At 40.4% G+C, this 21,565-nt stretch overlaps 2 protein-coding genes and 1 pseudogene across 3 annotated transcripts in view; 2 read left to right on the top strand and 1 right to left on the bottom strand.

Moving 5' to 3' along the window:
* Positions 1-12,150, bottom strand: part of GPALPP1 (GPALPP motifs containing 1) — a 38,843-nt gene extending 26,693 nt beyond the window's left edge. For both annotated transcript variants that reach the window (XM_032314647.1, XM_032314648.1), the window contains exon 1: positions 12,012-12,150. In XM_032314647.1, coding sequence (XP_032170538.1) covers positions 12,012-12,126 — 115 coding nt within the window. In that variant the 5' untranslated portion in view covers positions 12,127-12,150. The remainder of the gene's footprint in view (positions 1-12,011) is intronic.
* Positions 2,754-3,313, top strand: LOC116574134 (annotated as a pseudogene).
* A 50-nt stretch (positions 12,151-12,200) lies between the features above and the next one.
* Positions 12,201-21,565, top strand: part of NUFIP1 (nuclear FMR1 interacting protein 1) — a 47,976-nt gene continuing 38,611 nt past the window's right edge. Inside the window, exons 1-5 of the mRNA XM_032314646.1 lie at positions 12,201-12,725; positions 14,896-14,978; positions 17,240-17,338; positions 18,035-18,097; positions 18,909-18,985. Coding sequence (XP_032170537.1) covers positions 12,293-12,725; positions 14,896-14,978; positions 17,240-17,338; positions 18,035-18,097; positions 18,909-18,985 — 755 coding nt within the window. The 5' untranslated portion in view covers positions 12,201-12,292. The remainder of the gene's footprint in view (positions 12,726-14,895; positions 14,979-17,239; positions 17,339-18,034; positions 18,098-18,908; positions 18,986-21,565) is intronic.

The following is a 21,565-nucleotide window of genomic DNA, read 5'->3' as shown; positions in this document are numbered from 1 at the left end:
TGTCTTTCCAACTACAGAAAGGCAGCAATCGTGGTTTACGTAGTATGAGATTCACAAAAAAATTAATACCCAAACTTGTAACTGTAACAATGGCATATAACTTCCCTGACATCTTACAGTTTTTGCATTGGTTCCAATTTTGGTTGGTGCAACCGCCAAGATAGTTTCACGAGTTTTTGCTCCTACAGACAGCATTTGATAGGCAATATTTACGTCACGGTGCTAACCAAGCAACAAATTTGCCATTCCATACTCTAAAAATCAATAATCAAGACTATCCATTATGGCTTATGATTAAGAACCACCACTTTAAAAAGTATCTTTACTGGGCAGCAGCAGCTCTTCCTGCCCACGGGTCCTGCCCCCGTGCTTTAATAAACCACCATTTTGCACCCCCCCCCCCCCAAAAAAGTATCTTTACTGGCATCATCATACTTCCCAGTTTTTTTTTTTTTTAAAGATTTTGTTTATTTATTTGAGAGAGAGAAATAGCACAAGCAGCGGCATAGGGAGAGGGAGAAGGAGAAGCAGACTCCCCTGCTGAACATAGAGCACAACTCGGGGCTTGATCCTAGAACCCCGGGATCATGACCTGAGCTGAAGGCAGACGCCCAACTGACTGAGCCACTCAGGCATCCCTGTTTTCTTTTTGAGATGATTTTTCAAGCTGAAACAAAAATTAGTGTCACTTTAAGCTTTACTGCTTACTAGTAAAGACACAGAGAATGAGGCTACACCAGGATGTCGATGCTGGGGATGGGGGTTGGGGATTTTCTGGACCACTCACCATAATGACTTGCTCTCACCCTACAACTTAGCAAAATTACAAATTACTGTATAATGCCATTGCATGATGTCACGTCATACCTGTCTATATTGAACCTGAGCAGTGATGCTAAAACTCTGCTGCCGTAGTTCCCAAACCTGGATGCTTATCACAACTGCCAAAAAATCATATATATATATATATATATATATATATATATATATGCGCATATATATATATACACATATGTGTATATATATATAATATCTATCTATGTATCTACATATGTATATTTATGCATGCATGCCCTAAGCCAGAATATCTTTTAAAAAAGATTCCTGGGCCCTTTCCACAGAGATTCTGATTCATCTGGCCTGGAGTAGGGCCTGAAAATATGATTTTCCAAAGAACTTTCCTGGCATGCTATTCATTCAATATTAATAATAGCAAAAACTTGAAAATAATAAATAAAAGAGAAAAAATATGTCTTGAGTTCTGATATGCGATGCACTTTTTAAAAAAGTAATCTCTACACCCACAACCCTGAGATCAAGAGTGATATGCTCCACTGACTGAGCCAGCCAAGAGCCCCTTCTATGCCTTATTTTCAGAAATTCACATGCAAGGGGCACTTGGGTGGCTTAGTTGGTTAAGTGTCTGATTCTTGATCTCGGCTCAGGTCTTGAGGTCAGGGTTGTGAGTTAGAGTCCTGCATTGGGCTCCGTGCTGGGCGTGGAGCCTACTTAAAAAAAAAAAGATTCACATGCATTACCATTAACTTATTTAATTCTAACAACAACCCTATTAGGAAGTATTATTATTTCTACCTTTCAGATAAGGAAACTGAGGCAGAAAGCAACTTGCCCAACTTCACACAATTAAGTATAGGAGTTGGGATATGGACCCAGGAGTCTGATTTCAGAGCCTATACCCTTAATCATTATACTAGGCAACATTCAACGAAGAGTCAACATCCATCCATCCAACAAATACTAACTAAGTAAATACTCCTACAAAAACAATATAAAAAGGAAACAAATACAAAGAGTGACTGTAAATATGTGGGAAAGGAATTTTAAAGACAGAGGTCAGGGAAGGCCTTTCAGAGAAAACATCTGAATGGAAACTTAAATGATGAGATGACAGTAGCCATCCAACCATCTGAGGAAAGAAGAGTCTAGACAGAGAAAGAGCGACTGCAAAAATCCCATCATGGAACTAAGATTGATATGCTTGAAGGACAAGCCGCGTCAGCAAAATGACAAGATGAGGCTGGGATAAAGGGGCCAGACTGAGTCAGACTCTTTGGCTTTGCATTCCAGCTTAGCTGCTAACTAACTATGTGATTTGGATGTTATTTATGCATTAAAGATTTATTTATTTATTTGAGAGAGAGAGAGAGCACATGTGCAAGTGGGGGGAGGGGTGAGGGAAAATCTCAGGCAGAGAGTCCCTGCCCCACATTGAGTGGCAGTCCAGTGCGGGACTTGATCTTACTACCCTGAGATCAGGACCTGGGCTGAAAGCAAGAGCTGGTCACTCAGCCCGCTGGGGCCACTGGGGTGCCCCTGGATATTATTTAACCAACCTGTGTTATACTCTTGATCTGTAAAATGAGGTTAATAATATTCCCAATCTCAAAAGGCTATTGTGAAGATTACGTCAGTTAACACACGCAAAGCATCTTACGCAGTAGCTGGCATCCACTAAGCACTCAACAGATACTAATATGAGATGTGGTATGGAGTTTGGGTTTTAATGATAGGCAGTCAATGAGAGGTTTTAAGTCTGGAGAGACATAATCTGAATTACATTTTTTTAAAATACCTGTTTGCTTATGGACAATAGACTGGGGGATTGGGAGTAAGCGAGATGAGTTAGAAAGCTGGCAAGAAATAATTTGATTTGCAACATAATTTGAAGGAAGGGCAAAGAGGACTTGCTAATGGTCTGGATGGGAGAAGTGAACACCCCCTCCCCCCAAAAAGGACTTGAGGCCTTTTGGCTGGAACCGCCATCTTCCAGTAATTCACCAAAATGACCAACACAAAGGGAAAGAGGAGAGGTACCCATTATATGTTCTCTAGGCCTTTTAGAAAACATGGAGTTGTTCCTTTGGCCACATACATGCGAATGTACAAGAAAGGTGATATTGTGGACATCAAGAGATGGGCACTGTTCAAAAGGGAATGCCCCACAAATGTTACCATGGCAAAACGGAAGAGTCTACAATGTTACTCAGCATGCTGCTGGCATTGTTCTAAACAAACAAGGGCAAGATTCCTGCCAAGAGAATCAGTGTACACATTGAGCATATTAAACATTCAAAGAGCCGAGGTAGCTTCCTGAAGTGTGTGAAGGAAAATGATAAGAAAAAGGAGGAAGCCAAAGAGAAAGGTACTTGGGTACAACTGACGCGTCAGCCTGCTCCGCCCAGAGAAGCACACTTTGGAAGAACCAATGGAAACGAGCCCGAACTGCTGGAACCCATTCCCTATGAATTCATGGCATGACAAATGTAAAGAAAATAAAAGACCTCAAGACTGTGGGGGAAAAAAAAAAAGGACTTGAGGTTGAGTCTTAGGTTTCTGGCCTGAGTGGCCAGCCAGGAGGATGGTAACGCTATTTGCTAATATGGGGAAGACTAAGAGGAAGGCAAGTTTGGGGGAAGTGTCAAGAATTTGTTTTCCACATCTCCACATCTTTTTTTAAAAAAAGTTTATTTATTTAAGTAATCTCTTTACTCAACAGGGGATTTGAACTCATGACCCTGACATCAAGATTCAGAAGCTCTTCTGACTTAGCCAGCGAGGTGCCCCCAAGAGTTTGCTTTTCACATTTTAAGTTTAACATGACCACTAAACATGTCAGTGGCACTACCAGTGGTATCTGGGTTTACCGGTATTAAGCTGAGGGAAAACGGGCCAGTTTTGGAACATTTGGTCTATTTCTGAACATTTTTTTCCTATCCCCTCTTCATGTATTTCTACAGAAGAAATACTCAAGAGGTCGCCTAGGTGGCTAAAGCCTCTGCCTTCGGCTCAGGTCATGATCCCAGAGTCCTGGGATCGAGCCCCGCATCAGGCTCTCTGTGTGGCGGGGAACCTGCTTCCTCCTCTCTCTCTCTCTGCCACTCTGCCTACTTGTGATCTTTGTCTGTCAAATAAATAAATAAAATCTTTTTTTTTTTTAAATACTCAATACACAGTAAGTTGACTTAAAAATCCAAACTTTTGTTTTTAAAAATCTGATGCATTTTTTTCAATATTCTTCTGTATGTCATTAAATAAAGGTAGGAATTTTACCACATGCTACACTAGTAATTCAGCATGCTTAGAAAAGGACAATCAAGTAGCAAAAGAGGAAAACATTAAGAATTAAGGGACAGGAACCATATCTCCAACTCTTTTTTTAAAAAGATTTTTAATTTTTTTGACAGAGAGAGACACACTGAGAGAGGGAACACAAGCAGCGGGAGAGGTAGAGGGAGAAGCAGGCCTCCAGACCAGCACAGGGCCTGACGCGGGGCTCGATCCCAGGACTCGGGATCACGACCTGAGCTGAAGGCAGATGCCCAACGAGTCACCCAGGCATCCCTCTCCAATTCTTGTTTAAGATTGACTGCATAGTTAGTAGGTTAAGTGTTCCCCAACTATACATGGAGACTGTATCTGACTTGCAACCTTAATGATTAATGTCTTTAATAATTTCTAATTATCTTTTATGTATATTAATTCCTAGGGAAAACACCTTTTAGACTATAATAAGAAGGGGAAGATATCACCTTCTATCAATAACCCTTTCTTCAAAATTCTAGAGGTCACAGCTGCACCATGAAAATGACTATGAAAATTTCCCTTTCATAGAGATTGGCTCTAATCTCTTCCTCTTCATTCTATGTATTAAAGATTTTTTTTCTCTCTCTCTCTCTCTTTTTTCTCTTTTGCTTCCATCTTTTCTTATATGAGAGTGTTACCAATGTAATTTGTCAACTTGACACTAACTGGGTAATTTTGGATTGGTTTGGATTAAGGAAAGATTTTATGGGGAGCCTGGCTCAGTCCGTAGAGCACATGTCTCTTGATCTCAGGGTTGCAGGTTCAAGCCTCATGCTGTGTGTAAAGATTATTAAAAAATAAAATCTTGAGGGGCACCTGGGTAGCTCAGTCAGTTGGGCGTCTGCCTTCGGCTTGGGTCATGATCCCAGGGTCCTGGGATCAAGTCCCCCGTCAGGCTCTCTGCTCAGCAGGAGCCTGCTTCTCCGTCTCCTCTCCACCTGTGCTCTTTCTTGCTATCTCTGTCTCTCTCTCTCAATAAATAAATAAGATCTTTAAAGAAAAAAAATCTTAAGAAAAAAGATTTTACTATTCTTTTATACAGTTCGAATGATTGAAAAGACTAAATGGTCTAAATAGGCGCTGTCCTTGGTTTTATAACTAACAGATAAATTTGCCTTAAATTTTTAAAGAAACAAATGTGGTATATAAAAAAGAGCATAGTTAAATAGATGAAGATAAAACTCATCTGAGAAGGATGCAAAGCCTTATTTTTGAAAAATGATCACAGGAAAAATACTGTAAAAGTGAGATTCTACTTGGGTTGTATCAAAGGAAATACCTATTATATAATGAAGGAATAGAATATTAAGAGACAGTGACCTAAAAAGGAAAAAGAATATTGAAAATGTAAGTTGGTATAAGCCACACTATAAACTTTCTAATAAAATTAAGGACACACCTGGCTTCAGTCTTTCATAGGTATTCTTCTTCAGGATTTGTCTCGAATTTGTCTCAAAATTATTTTAGGCACTTGTAATGAACTAGTTCATCTCTGTCCTAAAACAGTAATGCTATATTAGAATTATTAAAGTAGACCTCTCATTGCAATGGTAATTTTACAAACAGATAATTAATTCCATGAGAATAGGGGTTATGTTTCATTATTTTTCCCTTGTAACATCTGTAACGCAAAACTATGCACAGAAAAAAATATATTCAGGATAGTAAATAAAACCTCATTACGGGGCACATGGGTGGCTCAGTTGGTTAAACATTCAACTCTTGATTTCTGCTTGGGTCATGATTGTAGCGTCATGAGAATGAGTCCTGCATCGGGCCCACACTGGGCTTGGAGCCTGCTTGGGATTCTCTCTCTGTCCCCTTCTGCTCCCTGCCCCAACCAAATCCTCATGTACACACATGCTCTCTTTCTCTTAAAGAAATAACCTTCATTACAGATTAGCAATGGATTCTGATGACAGGAAACACTAACTCAGAACCCCAATTAAACGAAATGTTATTCCCACCAAAAGTAATCCCATTCTTCTCATTAGTAGGCTTATACATACAATAAAATTGTACTCCTTTATGTTTTGGATTTCAACAAAAATTATGAAAATTTGTTTTCTCTCTTATTGTATACATACTTTCACACTAATCTTGATTTTTACCTGCAAAGTCTAAAATGTTTGCTATCTGGTCCTTTATAGGAAAAAAGACTGCTGATCCTGGGGTGTCTAGGTGGCTTGGTCTGTAGAGTGTCTGACTTCAGCTCAGGTCATGATGCTGGGGTTCTGGGTTGGAGCCCCTTTGCCTGGCTCCCCGCTCAGCAGAAAGCCTACTTTTCCCTCTCCTTCTGCCTGCTGCTCTGCCTACTTATGGTCTCTCTATCAAATAAAGAAATAAAATCTTAAAAAAAAAGATTGCTGAACTTGTGACAAGATTGAGCCTGGAAATATCATTAAGAACCCAATTCAGTCTTTTGTAGAGAACAGTTACGTCAGAGAATGTTTCCTGGAGAAAGTGATGGTTGGGATGGGGCTGAAGGATTCAAGTGACTTAGCTGGTGAGGATTGCCGGATGCACCATCCAGGCAGAGGCAAAAGCATCTCTAAAGAACTGGAAACACAAGGGCCTATCACATTTAGAAAAACTGGAAGTGTGATCAGGGACTGGCACCAAGAATGGATAGAAAGGAGGCATCCATGGGGTTCAATGTTGCAGTGGGGTCAAGCACGGCCAGGACTAAAAAGAGTGCCTTGGATTTAGCAAAATGTGTGAAAAACAATTGGTGGGTGGTCTTCATTTACTTTCACAGTGAAATCAATGGACTGCCAAGAACAGAAGCCAGAATGTAGTGGGTTAAGAAGGTACAACGCAGGGGGTAAGGAGAAAATGGAGAGGATCCAGAGAGAAAGAATACTAGCTACAGGGGGATGTAGAGTAGAATTTTCATAAAGACAAGAAAGATTGGAATGCTTTGGTCAAATGCTGCGGGCACGGAGCCCTGAGAACAAATAAGGCAAGGGATTCAGAATAAAAATGGAAGGATTTAGCCTTAGAAGCTGATAGTGTACAGTTTCTACTGTAATCAAAGAGAAGACATATGGGGCATAGATTCAGGAAAGTTTTAGGCACACTTACAGAAAATTAAGGAAGATCTTTTAAGATGGCAATTACTCCTTCAGCAACGTAGAGGGAAAGATAGTCTCAGGGAAAAAAAAAAAAAAAAAGAGGCTTTTAAAGAACCACAATTGATAATGGGGAAAGAGCTGCACAGGGAAACCTCTGAGGACTGCTGGGCAGAGCTGAGAACCCAGCTGGGGAGGAGACTGTAATTTTTAGTAACATTAGCCTGTGGAGGTCTGAGGTTTTTTCCAGCTGCATTTGGAAGACTGGAGGTAGGCTCACAAGAGGTCAACATTTGGATTTATCCAGAGCTGGGTTTTTGCCAGATGGGTTTAACAGAATCCTGAATGGGTAAGGGAGTTGAAAATACTACAAGAGAGTGGATGAAGTGATGCATCGTGAGGTCTAGGTCTGGGGGCAGAAGTGATTAAAAGAAGGAGGCCAAAAAGGACAGAGGGTAGAGATGGCATAGCTTCATGAGGTTTTAAAACAAAAATTAAAAAACAAACAAAACAAAACCAAGCAAGTGTAACAGGAAGTGAGAATGATGGCTGAATGAGGGATTCTTGCTCTGAATGAAATTTGAATTTAAGTTTTCAGAGATGAAAGAGTCCAGTGTGTGATTATAAATACAGCTGAAATTAGTGGAGGTGAAGGTCATTGCACATGAGGAATCTGGGGTTGGAGTCAAAAGAGCCAAGGCTCCACTTAACTTCCACAAAACAGCATCTGGAGTATATGGACTGGTCTTGAGAAAACATCTCCCCCTTGAGTTTTTCTAATGACATGATCTAAGGGGACATTTTCCAGCATTCAATATTCTAAAGTATTTGAATAACGTTCATTTGTTCCACCTCAGATCTGTGTGCTCACTCCCTCCTCCGAATTCTGTCAGTGATCTCTCTCGGGGAAGTAGCTAAGTACGAGAACACAGGGCAGATATCCGACTGGGTCTAAGAATTCCCACCTGAGGAAAATTCTGGCACATGTTGCAACATTGACAAACCCGGAAAACATAGTGGTAAGTGAAATAAGCCAGTCACAAAAAGAAAGATACTGTATGATTCCACTTACTTTTTTTTTTTTTTTAAGATCTTTATTTATTTATTTGAAGAGAGAGATGGGGAGAGAGAAAGCATACCAGTGAGAGGAGGGGCAGAGGGAGAAGAAATTGAGGCAGAGCCCCAATGTGGGGCTGGACTCAGGACCCCAGGACCATGACGTGAGCTGAAGCAGACTTTTTTTTTTTAAATATTTTATTTATTTATTTGACAGACAGAGATCACAGGTAGGCAGAGAGGCAGGCAGAAAGAGGAAGGGAAGCAGGCTCCCAGCTGAGCAGAGAGCCCGATGCGGGGCTCGATCCCAGGACCCTGGGATCATGACCTGAGCTTAAGGCAGAGGCTTTAACCCACTGAGCCACCCAGGCGCCCCCGAAGCAGACTTTTAACTGACTGAGCCACCCAGGTGCTCTTGTATGATTCCACTTATACGAGAGACCTAGAGTAGTTAAATTCATGGAGATAGAAAGCAGAATGGTGATTTCCAGGGGCTGGAGGAAGTGGCACCGGGGACTCACTGTTTAATGGGTACAGAGTTCAGTTTTGCAAGAGGAAAAGTGTTCTGGAAATGGATAGTAGTGATGGTTGCACAATGTGAATGTACTTAATGCTTAAAAATGGTTAAAATGCTTAAAAACGGTTAGCATGGGATATGTTATGTGCATTTTATCAGAATAAAAATGTAACTAGATGCATATATATGGTCACATGATATATAAAGAAGGTGACATTACAGTATCATGAAGAAGGGAGGTTGATGACCGATTGGATATCTGTAAGGAAAAATATAAATCTTCACCCCTATCTCACACCATACAGAAATATAAATTCCAGATGAACTGCAAATATAAATGTGAAAGCTAAAACAATAATGCTTGTAGGATAAAATGAAGAACAACTCTGTAACCTTAGAGGAGGCAAGGACTGCTTAAATAGGGTACAAAAAGCTCGAACGGTAAAAGAAAAAAAACCCCCCAAATCAGAATATGTTAAAATTAAAAACTTCTGTTCAACAAAACATACTAATGAGAGAGTGAAAAGGGAAGCCAGAGAATTAGAGAAGATACCTGCAACACACATAACTGAAAAATGATTTGTTAAGACTATATAAAGAACTCAACAGGTCAGTAAAGGCGGACAAATCATTGGAAAAATGAACAAAAGATAACACACATCAGCGTTTCCAAAAAATAAAACAAAACAAAAACCCAACAACAAACAAATGAAAAGGTAGTGGACTTCAATTTGTTATCATAGACCCGCAAATTAAACTACCTTGAGAAACTGCTACAAACCATCAGATTAAAAAGACAGAGACAACTAAGTGAGAATATGGAATCATTAGAATTCTTACCCAGGCTGGTGGGAGTGTAAATTGGTACTACTTTGGAAACTGTTTGGCAAGCTGAACCGATGCATGCCCAATGATCCAAAAATTTCCAAAGGAATGCAACACGTGTTCACTAAAAGACATGTACTATAACGCACAGCAGGGTGCTGTTAACTGCCAAAAGAGGGAAACTACTCAAATGTCCATCAGGAGTAAAATGGGTAGGATACTGCAGAACATTCACATAATAGACTGCTAGACAGCAGTGACAATAACCAATCTGCGGTAACACCCACAATAATTCATCAACATGATGAATCTCACAAAATAATGTTATGCCAAAATATGAAGCCAGTTACAAGAGAGTTCATATTGTATTTTTCCATTTACATAAAGCACACAAAACCAATCTATGGTAAGTCAAGACAGTCATTCCCCTTTGGTTGAAAGAGGGACGGGGAGGCAGATAGTGCCTGGAAGAGGGCAACAAGGGAATTTCTATGATGTAACCAAGTGTATTTCAAGGATATTGGTACTGATAAACTTAAGAAACCAGACAAAAGAATAATGAGATAAGAAATATCTCAAGATGGGGTACCTGGGTGGTTCAGTGGGTTAGGCCTCTGCCTTTGGCTCAGGTCATGATCTCGGTGTCCTGGGATCAAGCCCCCATCGGGCTCTCTGTTTGGCGGGGAGCCTACGTCCCCCTCTCTCTCTGCCTGCCTCTCTGCCTACTTGTGATCTCTCTCTGTCAAATAAAAATTTTTTTTTAAAGATTTTATTTGTTTATTTGACAGAGAGAGATTACAAGCAGGCAGAGAGGCAGTCAGAGAGAGGAGGAAGCAGGCTTCCTGCTGAGCAGAGAGCCCGATGTGGGGCTCGATCCCAGGACCCTGGGATCATGACCCGAGCTGAAGGCAGAGGCTTTAACCCACTGAGCCACCCAGGCGCCCCTGTCAAATAAATCTTAAAAAAAAAAATCTCAAGATTTTTTGGCCAACAGTTATAGTATCAGTCATCCAGGAGGTTATGAAGGGAACGGAATTATAGTAGGGGGGATTTTAGGTGTTAAAAAGAACATGCTGTGCATAAGAGATTGTGCTTGGTGAGCAAGTGGCCATCAAATATCTACCGAGGATCTTTTATGTGCCAGGCAGGGTAAAACTTGGTCAAGATAGAAAGCATTTATTTGGTAAGTGCTCACTCTGTTAAACTAGAAGATCATACTGCCATGGTGAGGCAGATATGTCACAGATCATTTTTTTTTTTAAATTTTTTATTTTTTTTAAAGATTTTATTTATTTATCAGAGAGAGAGGGGGAGAGAGCGAGCACAGGTAGACAGAATGGCAGGCAGAGGCAGAGGGAGAAGCAGGCTCCCCGCTGAGCAAGGAGCCCGACGTGGGACTCGATCCCAGGACGCTGGGATCATGACCTGAGCCGAAGGCAGCTGCTCAACCAACTGAGCCACCCAGGCATCCCGTCACAGATCATTTTAAAAAAGTATATTAAAGGGGCGTCTGGGTGGCTCAGGGGTTAAAGCCTCTGCCTTCGGCTCAGGTCGTGATCCCAGGGTCCTGGGATCGAGCCCCACACCCGGCTCTCTGCTTAGCGGGAAGCCTGCTTCCCTTCCTCTCTCTCTACCTGCCTCTCTGCCTGCTTGTGATTTCTGTCTGTCAAATAAATAAATAGAATCTTCAAAAAAAAAGTGTATTAAATATGTTATGTAATTAAATAGAAGAAAACCCGGAGGAAAAGGAAGGCGTGACCATTCTTGGGAGAGTTTGGAAAAGCTTCACTGAAGCCTCACTGACATTTAAGTTGGGCCTTGGAGAATGGAGTAGGAGTATGTCAAGAAGTGGAGTGAGGCCAGAAAGAGCCTAGAGTATTGAGGAACAGCGCAGAAACTCGGGACTGGTTTCAGCGCTGGGCCGTGTGTTCCATATACAATGAGAGAAAGAGGAGCTAGGAAGGTAGGTTGGAGACTAGGGAGCAGAGCATCTTCTACAAGAGTTAAGGGCATGATACGTCAGAAGACGAAATGGCACAGAGGTTAGGAGCACTGGCTGTGTTCTAAATCGGGCTCCACCGTTTATTCGCTATGCGATCTGCGCAACAGCCTGGGCCTCAGTGTTAGCGTTTGTAACATGGAAATGATAATCTTTGCCTTATACAGTGGCTAGGAGAATGAAATGACTGAATGTGTATCGATCGTTTAGCACAGGGTCCAGCCCATTCACCGCTAAATGAGAATACATCATCATTGTCATCATTATCAGCCCACCCTCTCCTCCCCGCTACCGCTAAAGAAGCCAAGTTAGTTCGGTTCGGCCGCGCCCACAGGCCACCGCTCCGCCCTCTCAGGCCTTAGACCTCTGTTCAAAGAGTGGGGCCGGGCCAGAGAAGGGGCGGGCGGGCCTGGCGGGTAGCGTTCACGCCGCCGCTTACCAGGGCTGGGGTCTCGCTCCTCGTCCTCGGCTGTCCCGCGGGCCTTGAAGCCGGGCGGCAGCGCCGGCCCGATCAGATCCCTCGCCATCCGCAGTGGCGGACACCGCTCAAGCATACAACTCTAACCACGCAGAGTCAAATCTACCCAAGAGGCAACCCGGGATCCGTCGGAAACGCAGGAAGTTTTCCCGGCGCCTACAGATGACGTAGCAGCCCCTGGTTGGCAGAGTTGCGTAATTCGCGAGAACGGAGGTGACGCCTAAGGCTTGTGCCACATTCGCATGCTGGGTTTCCACCTGGCGGGAGGCATGGCTGAGCCGGCTAGTGATTTCGTGTCTTCTGCAGGGTGGTTGCCAGCATCCGAGCTGACCCCCACTTTGGGGCCTCCGAGGGACACTGCCGCGCAGCGGGACAGCTGGATGCTCTGGGCAATGCTGCCGCCGCCACCACCACCGCCTTCGTCGTCCGCCCCCGTAGCAGGGTCACAGCCTTCCTCAGAGAAGCAGCCCCTTCAGGAAGCCCAGGCTCTCCCCGAGGCGCCTCCTCCCTTCGACGCCCAGATTCTTCCGGGGGCACAGCCTCCCTTCGACGCCCAGTCCCCGCTTGATTCTCAGCCTCACCTCAACGGCCAGCCTTCCTGGAATTTCCAGGCTTCGACATCATGGTATTGGAGACAGTCTCCTGGTGTTTTTCCTGGGCATCAGAACGCTCCAGGTAGGCTCTTACTCCTCTCCTCACCACCCCTTTATTTTTCTTCTCCCCTTCTTCCCTCTCTCACTTTCCCCCTTTTTTCCCCGCCTATTCAGTCAGTTCGACAGTTATTTATTGAATTCCAACTATGTACCAGGAACTGGGAACATAGCAGTGAAGCAAACATACAAACATCTCTATATTTATGGAGCTTAACATTTCCTGGCGGCAGAAGACAGAATAAAGCAGTGTGCATTAGAAGGCAATGAGTGCTATGGAGAGAGACACAGCAAAGAAGAAGAATGATAGGTAGGGCAGTTTTAAATGTCAGTGTCAGTCATAAAGAAGGTGACATTCGAGCAAAGGGAGGTGAGCGATCAGAGCTGTGGGTAATCTGGGGGAATAGGGATGTAAGCAGAATGAACTGCAAGTGCAAAGATCTTGAGGCAGGAGCTGTAGATTGGAGCTGAAGCCCATGTTGCTAGAGAGGAAAGAGCCCCTAGATTGAGGAAGAGGGCAGACCTGCTAGGGCCTTGTAGATGTTGGGACTTTGACTTTTTACTCCTGTGATAGGGGTAATTTAGGGGCGTGACACAATTTGATTTATATTTTAGAAGGATTAATGGGCCACTGATGGAAATTGACTTAAAGGGAAACGAATTAAGAAGCTTTTGCACCTATGCAAGTGAAAGATATTGGCGACTTGGACCAGGGTGGAGCTCAGGAGATGATGGGAAGTGTTGGATTCCAGATCTGATTTGAAGGTAGGGTAGGGCCAACACGATCTGCTGAAGGATCAGATACAACACGATCTGCTAAAGGATCACACAAGGTGTGAGGTAAAGATAAGAAAAGAATAAAGTTTTTTGCCAAACAAGCAGAAGAATGGGGGTGGAACAGATTTGGAAGGAAGACCAGGAGTTGAGTTTGGAGTATGTTTGTGTCAAATAGAGATATTGAATAGGCTGTTAGTTTGTACTTTCCAGGGGGAGATTTGTAAATTTTTTTTTTAAGATTTTATTTATTTGACAGAGAGAGAAATCACAAGTAGGCAGAGAGGCAGGCAGAGAGAGAGAGAGGAGGAAGCAGGCTCCCCGCGGAGCAGAGAGCCCGATGCGGGACTGGATCCCAGGTCCCTGGGATCATGACCTGAGCCGAAGGCAGAGGCTTTAACCCACTGAGCCCCCCAGGAGCGCCCAAGGGGGAGATTTGTAGCTGGAGCTGTGAATTCGGGTTATCAGCATATAGATCGTATTTAAAGCCATGAGTTTGTTCACGTAAAACACTTCTCCAACTCTGCCTAAGATTTAATTTACATTAACTTGAATCCAGATCAGTGTTTGGGTTCCAGCCAAGTGCTGGGAATAGGAATGTGCCTAAGACAGTTGTAAATCAGATGAGATGAGCTCATAAATATAAATCAACAAAGCATGACTGGTGATGGAGGCATATGAAAGGTGATTTCAGAGTGTAGAGGAAGTTGGAAAGCTTTTGGAGGAAGTGTCTTGGGAGAGTGTGAGTACAAGGTGAGTTCTGAGAATTGCGCTGTTCTGGTGTGACTGAGGTAAAGTAAGTGGAGGGTATGGAGTGAAGAGTAGGTTGAGGAAATAAACCGAGATCTCATTAGAGGACTCTGGGAAGCCATTTATAGATTGTCCAGCAGGATTGTGACCAGTGGAGGATTATTTTGTGATGTCAGTGTGCAGGGTCTGTTGGAAGAGAGGGGTTAGGAACTGGAAGACAGTGGGGTAGGCTGTCAGAGTAATTGAGGTGAAAGATAAGGGTTTCAGAGTTGAGTCATGGCAATAAGACAGGAAAGAATTTGAGAGAAAGTATATTTCACAAGGCTCTGTTTGCCTGGTGTAAAATTGATGCTGAAAGTACTATATTGGGATTTTATTGTTTACATTTCTACTGTTTGAAATAACTACAAGGAATTTCATCAGGTTAGGGTGGCCACTCCTTTCTTTACTTTGACACCTAAAGTATGTATGGATTTGTAATCTTACCAATTATGTATTCATCTGAAAAATATTTATTTGGTAGATTGTTCTTAATCTTTGTTAATATGTTTGAACTATTATTCTTCTTAGAAGAGGTAGTTTTTGCTCAAGTATTTGTGACATGTTAGGGCAAATAAAAATTTAAAAATTGTGTCGTTGCAAATACTTATGGATTTCTATTTGTTTTTTAGTTAAACATCCTTATTTTCCACGAAAATATGATCCAAAGTTCGCTGATGTCAACTTCCCTCCCAGTAGAAAACAGAAAAAAAAGGTATTTTTAAAGATATTCTTGAATGTGACACTTGGGTCCCTATGTCACTGTTTCATGCCTTATATTTCTGTCATAACGGTCTCAATGTTTTGCATCCATTTTTGACACAGGCCTGGCTAAAATAGGATCTTAACTTTAAGGAGAAACTTTAAGCAAAATCTTTTTGAGAAATAAATGGAGAAATTGTAGAAAAAACATTCAATCCAGTTCAGTATATTTTCATGAATAAATATAATTGAGAATTATATTACTAGTAAGTGTAAATGTTATTAAATCTTGCTGAGCTAAAAAAAATATGTGTGTGTGTATACATATATATACACACACACGTATATTAGCAAATTGGGATGGGAAGGATGGAATTTAGGGAGAAAGAATGGAAATCCAAACTTTTCTCTTATAAAATTGAAAGCATGGAGTTAAGAACAAATTACAATGACATAAACCTTTTGTTTTTTATGATCTTTTTTTTTATAACACAGATCTTTTAGGAACAAATATTTCTGTGTTTAAAAAAGCATTTGCAGGGCTCCTGGGTGGCTCAGTTGGTTGAGCGTCTGCCTTTGGCTCAGGTCATGATCACAAGGTTCTGGGATCGAGCCCCGCATTGGCCTCCCTATTTGGCGGAAAACCTGCTTCTCCCTCTCCCTCTGCTTGTGTTCCCTCTCGCTGTGTCTCTCTGTCAAATAAATAATTAAAATCTTTAAGAAAAAAAAAAGCATTTGCAGCAGTTTTTCTTGTGTCAAATTAAATTAAAATTAAATTTAATATACATAATTTGTTTATCTTCTATACCTGAAGTAATGTCTGAAATTGTTCAGACAAGGTTTTCTGTGCTGTCATTGTTATTTATTATTTGTTTATCTCAATTTATTATAATGCTTCAGTTCTTTTCAGTAGTGGGTATTTACCATTTTTATGAAAAATTATTTTTTTAAAATTAGGATCAACTCTTGGTTATGCTTCAGAGACCAAATCTTAAAATAGGCTTCCTTTATTCTTTTTTTTTTTTTTTAAGATTTATTTATTTATTTATATTAGAGAGGGGGAGAGAGAACTTGCACATAGATGTGCACAGAGGGAAGGGGCAGAGGCAGAGAGAATCTCAAGCCGACTTCCCAGTGAGCACTCAACAGACCAGGGCTCAATCTCAAGACCCTGAGATCATGACCTGAGCTGAAATCAGGAGCCCTGGATGCTTAACCGACTGAGCCACCCACGTGTCCCAGGCTTCTTTTATTCTGATGAGGGTTATAAATCTGGTCTGTTTTAAGGTATATAAATGTCAGGGTGCCTTGCTGGCTCAGTTGGTAGAGCATGTGACTCTTGATCTGGGGATTGTAAGTTTGAGCCCCAAGTTGGGTACAGAGATTACTTAAAATCTTAAAAAAAGAAGTAATGTCATTATTTTAGAATGAGTTGAATAAAGTCTACAGCATGAAATTAGTATCCTTCTTCGTTTTGGCATGGAAACTGTGTAGCTAATACTAAGAAAATATTGTGCATATATAATGTATTTATTAACGTAATCCCACCATTAAATGGGATTTAATGGGAAACCATTTCCTATATAGTCTGTCATGGTGGTTATCTTTTTTTGTTTTATGTTTAAACATAAAAATAACAAATTTGAAAAAAAAACCTGACCTTTACTCAATAATGTTTTTTTGGGGATTTTAAAAAAATGTAATATAGTTGTTTTTCCTATAAGTTAGAATGCTGTCTTTACCAGGAATATTGATAATTAGATTATTTTGACATATGGTGTACTCTTAATTAGATTACCAATTTGAAATCTATGATTATATTTGCTTTACTTAGATTTAAAATTTCTTTACCATGCCTGGCTTTTCCTAATGTATTTCCAAAAAATAAAATAAAAAAACAAATACTCGGGCGCCTGGGTGGCTCAGTGGGTTAAGCCGCTGCCTTCGGCTCAGGTCATGATCTCAGGGTCCTGGGATCGAGTCCCGCATCGGGCTCCCTGCTCAGCAGAGAGCCTGCTTCCCTCTCTCTCTCTCTGCCTGCCTCTCTGCCTACTTGTGATCTCTCTCTGTCAAATAAATAAATAAAATCTTAAAAAAAAAAAAAACAAAAAAAAACCAAATACTCCTTCATTAGACATGTACTCAAAAGTTTCTCCCACATACATGGGTTATGTGAAAAATCAAAGTACATACCACTGGAAGGATAGTTATATTTTTATTATGGATTAAAATTTTTTTTTATCAAAAGCCTAATGCCTCTGTTTTTGTTTGCAGAAAAGAAAGGAACCAGTTTTTCATTGTTTTTGTGATACCTGTGATCGTGGTTTTAAAAATCAAGAAAAGTATGAAAAACACATGTCCGAACATACAAAAGTAGGTTTTTCTTGGTTTCCCTGAAATTGATAGCAAAGTGGGTATATTTGGTAGAAATTCTGAGCTTTTTTCCATAAAAGTTTATAATTTTCATAAAAAAGTTGTTTGATTACTTGACAAATTGAGACTGAGACCCTGGGATTTGCAGTTTGAGGGCGGGGAGCCCACTGCTTCAGGAAGAGGCAAGATGGCAGCAAAGAAGGGAGGTCCGACAGCTGTGTGTGTGCATCTCCTCTGCTTTGTAAGGGTGCTGGACCTCACCTACGGTCCCCTTTGTGTGTTTTTTCCCCTTAAACACTTCCCTTGACTATTTAATCACACTGTAACTTGCCATGGCCCATTACTCTCTAAGGATGGTTTGCACCTTATTAAGTACTTTTAAGAAATTTTTAATCATAATGTTCTTAATTTGGAAAGGTTCTTTTCAGTTAATAGGAATGCCCCTTCAACTTTGGGAATTAAGAAAATTTTATAACATTGCTGATGTCATGCATTTACTAAGTAGAGAAGTAAGTGATATACATTATTGTTTTATATGCTTTGAGAATGTCATTCCTTTTTAAATACAATCCTATTTTGAAATGCTGTTTTGCTATGGACGTAAGTAATTCAACCAAGATTATGTCTGAATATGTAGTAGTAGGATAAATTTTATATGGAAAACATCGAATGGTCTTTTTCCCTAAACTCTTTCAGTGTCCTGAAGTAGATTGTTCTTTTAGTGCACATGAGAAGATTGTCCAGTTCCATTGGAGAAATGTAAGTTCTTGTGTGGGTTTTTGTTTTTTTTTTTTAAATTCATGCTCTTTTTATTTCATTGATTTGCTGTCCACAGCTCTTCGTTTACATAGCCTAATAATAAGTAACAGTCATGGAGTACTTTGTACTTTGTATTATTCAGTTTTATCCTCATAAACCACTATGTGAAGCAGATAAATATTGGCCAGAGTTAATAGATTAAAAAAAAATAATAATAACTTGTCCAGGGCCTTAGAAATGATTCTTGCACTTGAGTTTCTTGACCACACATTCTATACTTGTTTTACTACATGGTGCTGCTTCAGATCATTCTATTTATTCATTATTTTTTTAGTTACCTCAGCCAGTTTTGGTTGGTCGGTCATTCATTTGGGTATTTGATGTCAGTTGAGAAATAATGACATACCTACTTTGTAACCAAAGTTATGTTACTCCTTTTTTCTTTATCAATAGCACTAATCTAAACACATAAAAAATTACTCTTTTTCCTTTAAAGGAGGAGTCATAATAATGGATAGATAACATCTGCTTACTTTTTTTAAAAAATTGTCTCTGCTAAGAAATTTAATGTTGAGTACAGAGTCTCCATTATCCCTCATGATACTGGAAATTTAGTGAGAAACATACAACATGAGGGGGCCTGGTTGGTTCAGTCAGTATAGCATGTGACTGTTGATCTCAGCATTGTGAGTTCAAGCCTTGGGGACATGGAGCCTACTTTAAAAAACAAAAAGTTAAAAACAAAACAAAACAAAAAACAGCCAACACATACAATATGCTTCCTGATGTTCAGCAGGCTTTTTCTCCCTAGATGCATGCTCCTGGTATGAAGAAGATCAAGTTAGATACTCCAGAGGAGATTGCAAGATGGAGGGAAGAAAGAAGGAAGTGAGTCAAGAGTTCAGAACTAGTGAAATAACTTTCTTGTACTGTGGCAAGGTTGACTACTTTCAAATAATGCCCGTTCTGGCCCTAATGAGTACTTTGAAAAAGGAAATGATGGTGTTTTTCAACATTGCAAATATTCCTCTGAAAATGACTAGTACTAATTTTGCTGTTCTTCGGGGTTGGTATGTAGTGAACTTGAGATTGTTACTTGATGTTTTAAAAAGAAGTGTACAGTTTTTACTAGGGCAGTTTTGATTCATTGAATTCCCTTATAATGTTGATACTAGGGAATGGGGGTGTGAGCTATATTATATGAGGTTTGTTATTGAGGAAGTTTTGAGAAGACCTAATAGGATCTCTTTGTGAATAACTGGTGTTGTCATGGGACCGTACTCTACTCTTTGAGGGGAGCTACCACATGCCTCCTATGTTAGATGTTCAGTGCTCAGGTAGTCATGAGTGGGTGCTCTTATTCAAAAATATATAATACTTCACTATGTTTTTCTTTTGATTTTTTTTTTCTCCCCCAACAAAAACTTGTTGGATGACTGCAGTATGCTTGGTAGAGGAAGTATAGCAATGATACATGTGTTTATCCTTAATTTTAAAAAGACCAGGAATTCTTTCCTGTGAATAATGGCTAAGAAAATTCAGCCACAACATGACCTGTGGCTTTATGCTTGTTAGGGAGAAAGTTTAATAGATGTCTAGCTAGATATACTCGTGAAAAATCCCAGTGGAACACTCTTTTACTGTCTTCTCAGAAAGGAATATGACAGCTCACCCTGAAGCTGAAACCAGGCAGAACTATTGAATGGTCAAATGCATTTTTAAGTCAGATGATGGTTTTCTGGAGTTAAGAAATGAGGTACCTGTACCCCTGGGGCTAATAATACATTGTATGTTAATAAAAAAATTTAAAAAAAAAATGAGGAGAGCCTGAGATGAGAAAGAGGATAGTTATCTTCTGAGGTCAAGAAAGGTACTTAAAACTCTTTGGACCAGCAGGTGAAATTTTTGCTTTGTTCAACTTAAATTTTTAGTTTATTTTTAAATTCAACGTTTTTATTTGTAACAAATAATTTGAGACTGTGTTGGCATTATGGAAAGAGGATGTTAGTAAAATTATTGGTGTTTATTATCACCACAGTTGTCATCCCCAGAGTCTGGATATGTGAGTGAGATAAGCTTGATGGGATGCCCAGCAAACAATAAAGTATGACTTGGCACGTTTTATTAGTTCATTAATATGTGCTGTGGGTACAATGTGAAGTTGTGAGTAAACATACCAATGAGAAACAGCCCAGGGTATCTTTTTTTTTTTTTTAAACATTTTATTTATTTATTTGACGGAGAGAGATCACAAGTAGGCAGAGAAGCAGGCAGAGAGAGAGAGAGGGAAGCAGGCTCCCCACTGAGCAGAGAGCCCGATGCGGGACTCGATCCCAGGACCCTGAGATCATGACCTGAGCTGAAGGCAGCGGCCCAACCCACTGAGCCACCCAGGTGCCCCCAGCCCAGGGTATCTTAATGCTTTTGTATAGCACTTACTGTCTCACTTGTAAATCTCTTAAAATACATGTTTTTGTTTTTTTTTAATATTTGAGTATAGTCGGTACATAATGTCATATTGGTTTCAGGTATACAGTGTAGTAGTTCAGCAAGTCTATAGATTATGCTGTGCTCACCACAATGTAGCTACTGTCCGTCACCACACAACACTATTATAATACCATTGACTATATTCCTATGCTGTACTTTTTATCCCAGTGACTTGGTCATTCCATAACTGGAAGCCTGTGTCTCCCACTTGCCCTTCACCCATCCTTCCACCCACCTCCCCTCTAGCAATCATGAGTTTGTTCTCTGTGTTTATAGGTTTGATTCTGCTTTTTGTTTATTATTTAGTTTTATTTCTCAGATTTCACATTTAAGTGAGGTCACATGATATTTGTCTTTCTCTTTCTGACTTACTTCACTTACCATAATTCCTTCTAAGTCCATCCATGGTATCTTCAATTTTTAATTTAAACCCACTTGCATATGTAATGTCATGGCAGATGTTACACTGTTAGGTGAAAAAGTTAGTGACTGCCCTTTAAAGCTAGAGGGATAAAAAATAATAATAATAAAAAATAAAGCTACAGGGATAATTCTGTGGGAAACCAGCATAAACATTAAGATTTAGAACCAATTGAGAGCAAACAGAATTTAGTTGAGGGGTATATAAATATCAGTTATGAATACTGTAAAATGCAGAGATGGATGGTGGTGAGGGGATGATCAGAAGAATTTAATTTTGAAGCAAGTAGAATCTAGCCACTTAGAATTTTAGTCACACCTTTGGCTAACACATGAAGGAGTTTAAGCCACCAGGAGCAGAGTATACTGGAATGCCTTTTTTCTCTTTACTTCCTGGGCAGAATCTTATCTTGAGAGACCTGTGTCAGATGTCACCTCAAATGTCACTCTCTTCTTAATCTTCATTTTCTTTATCTCAGTGCTGCCAGAGTACTAGTCTCTAATGAGATAAGGAACTTGTATTAGAATGTAAATTGATACATTACTTTTTTTTTAAGA

This window comes from Mustela erminea, chromosome 15, assembly GCF_009829155.1.
Source record: "Mustela erminea isolate mMusErm1 chromosome 15, mMusErm1.Pri, whole genome shotgun sequence".
Classification (NCBI taxonomy): Eukaryota; Metazoa; Chordata; class Mammalia; order Carnivora; family Mustelidae; genus Mustela; species Mustela erminea.
Note: the sequence above shows the minus strand (reverse complement) of the source record. Positions and strands in the feature narration are given on the sequence as shown.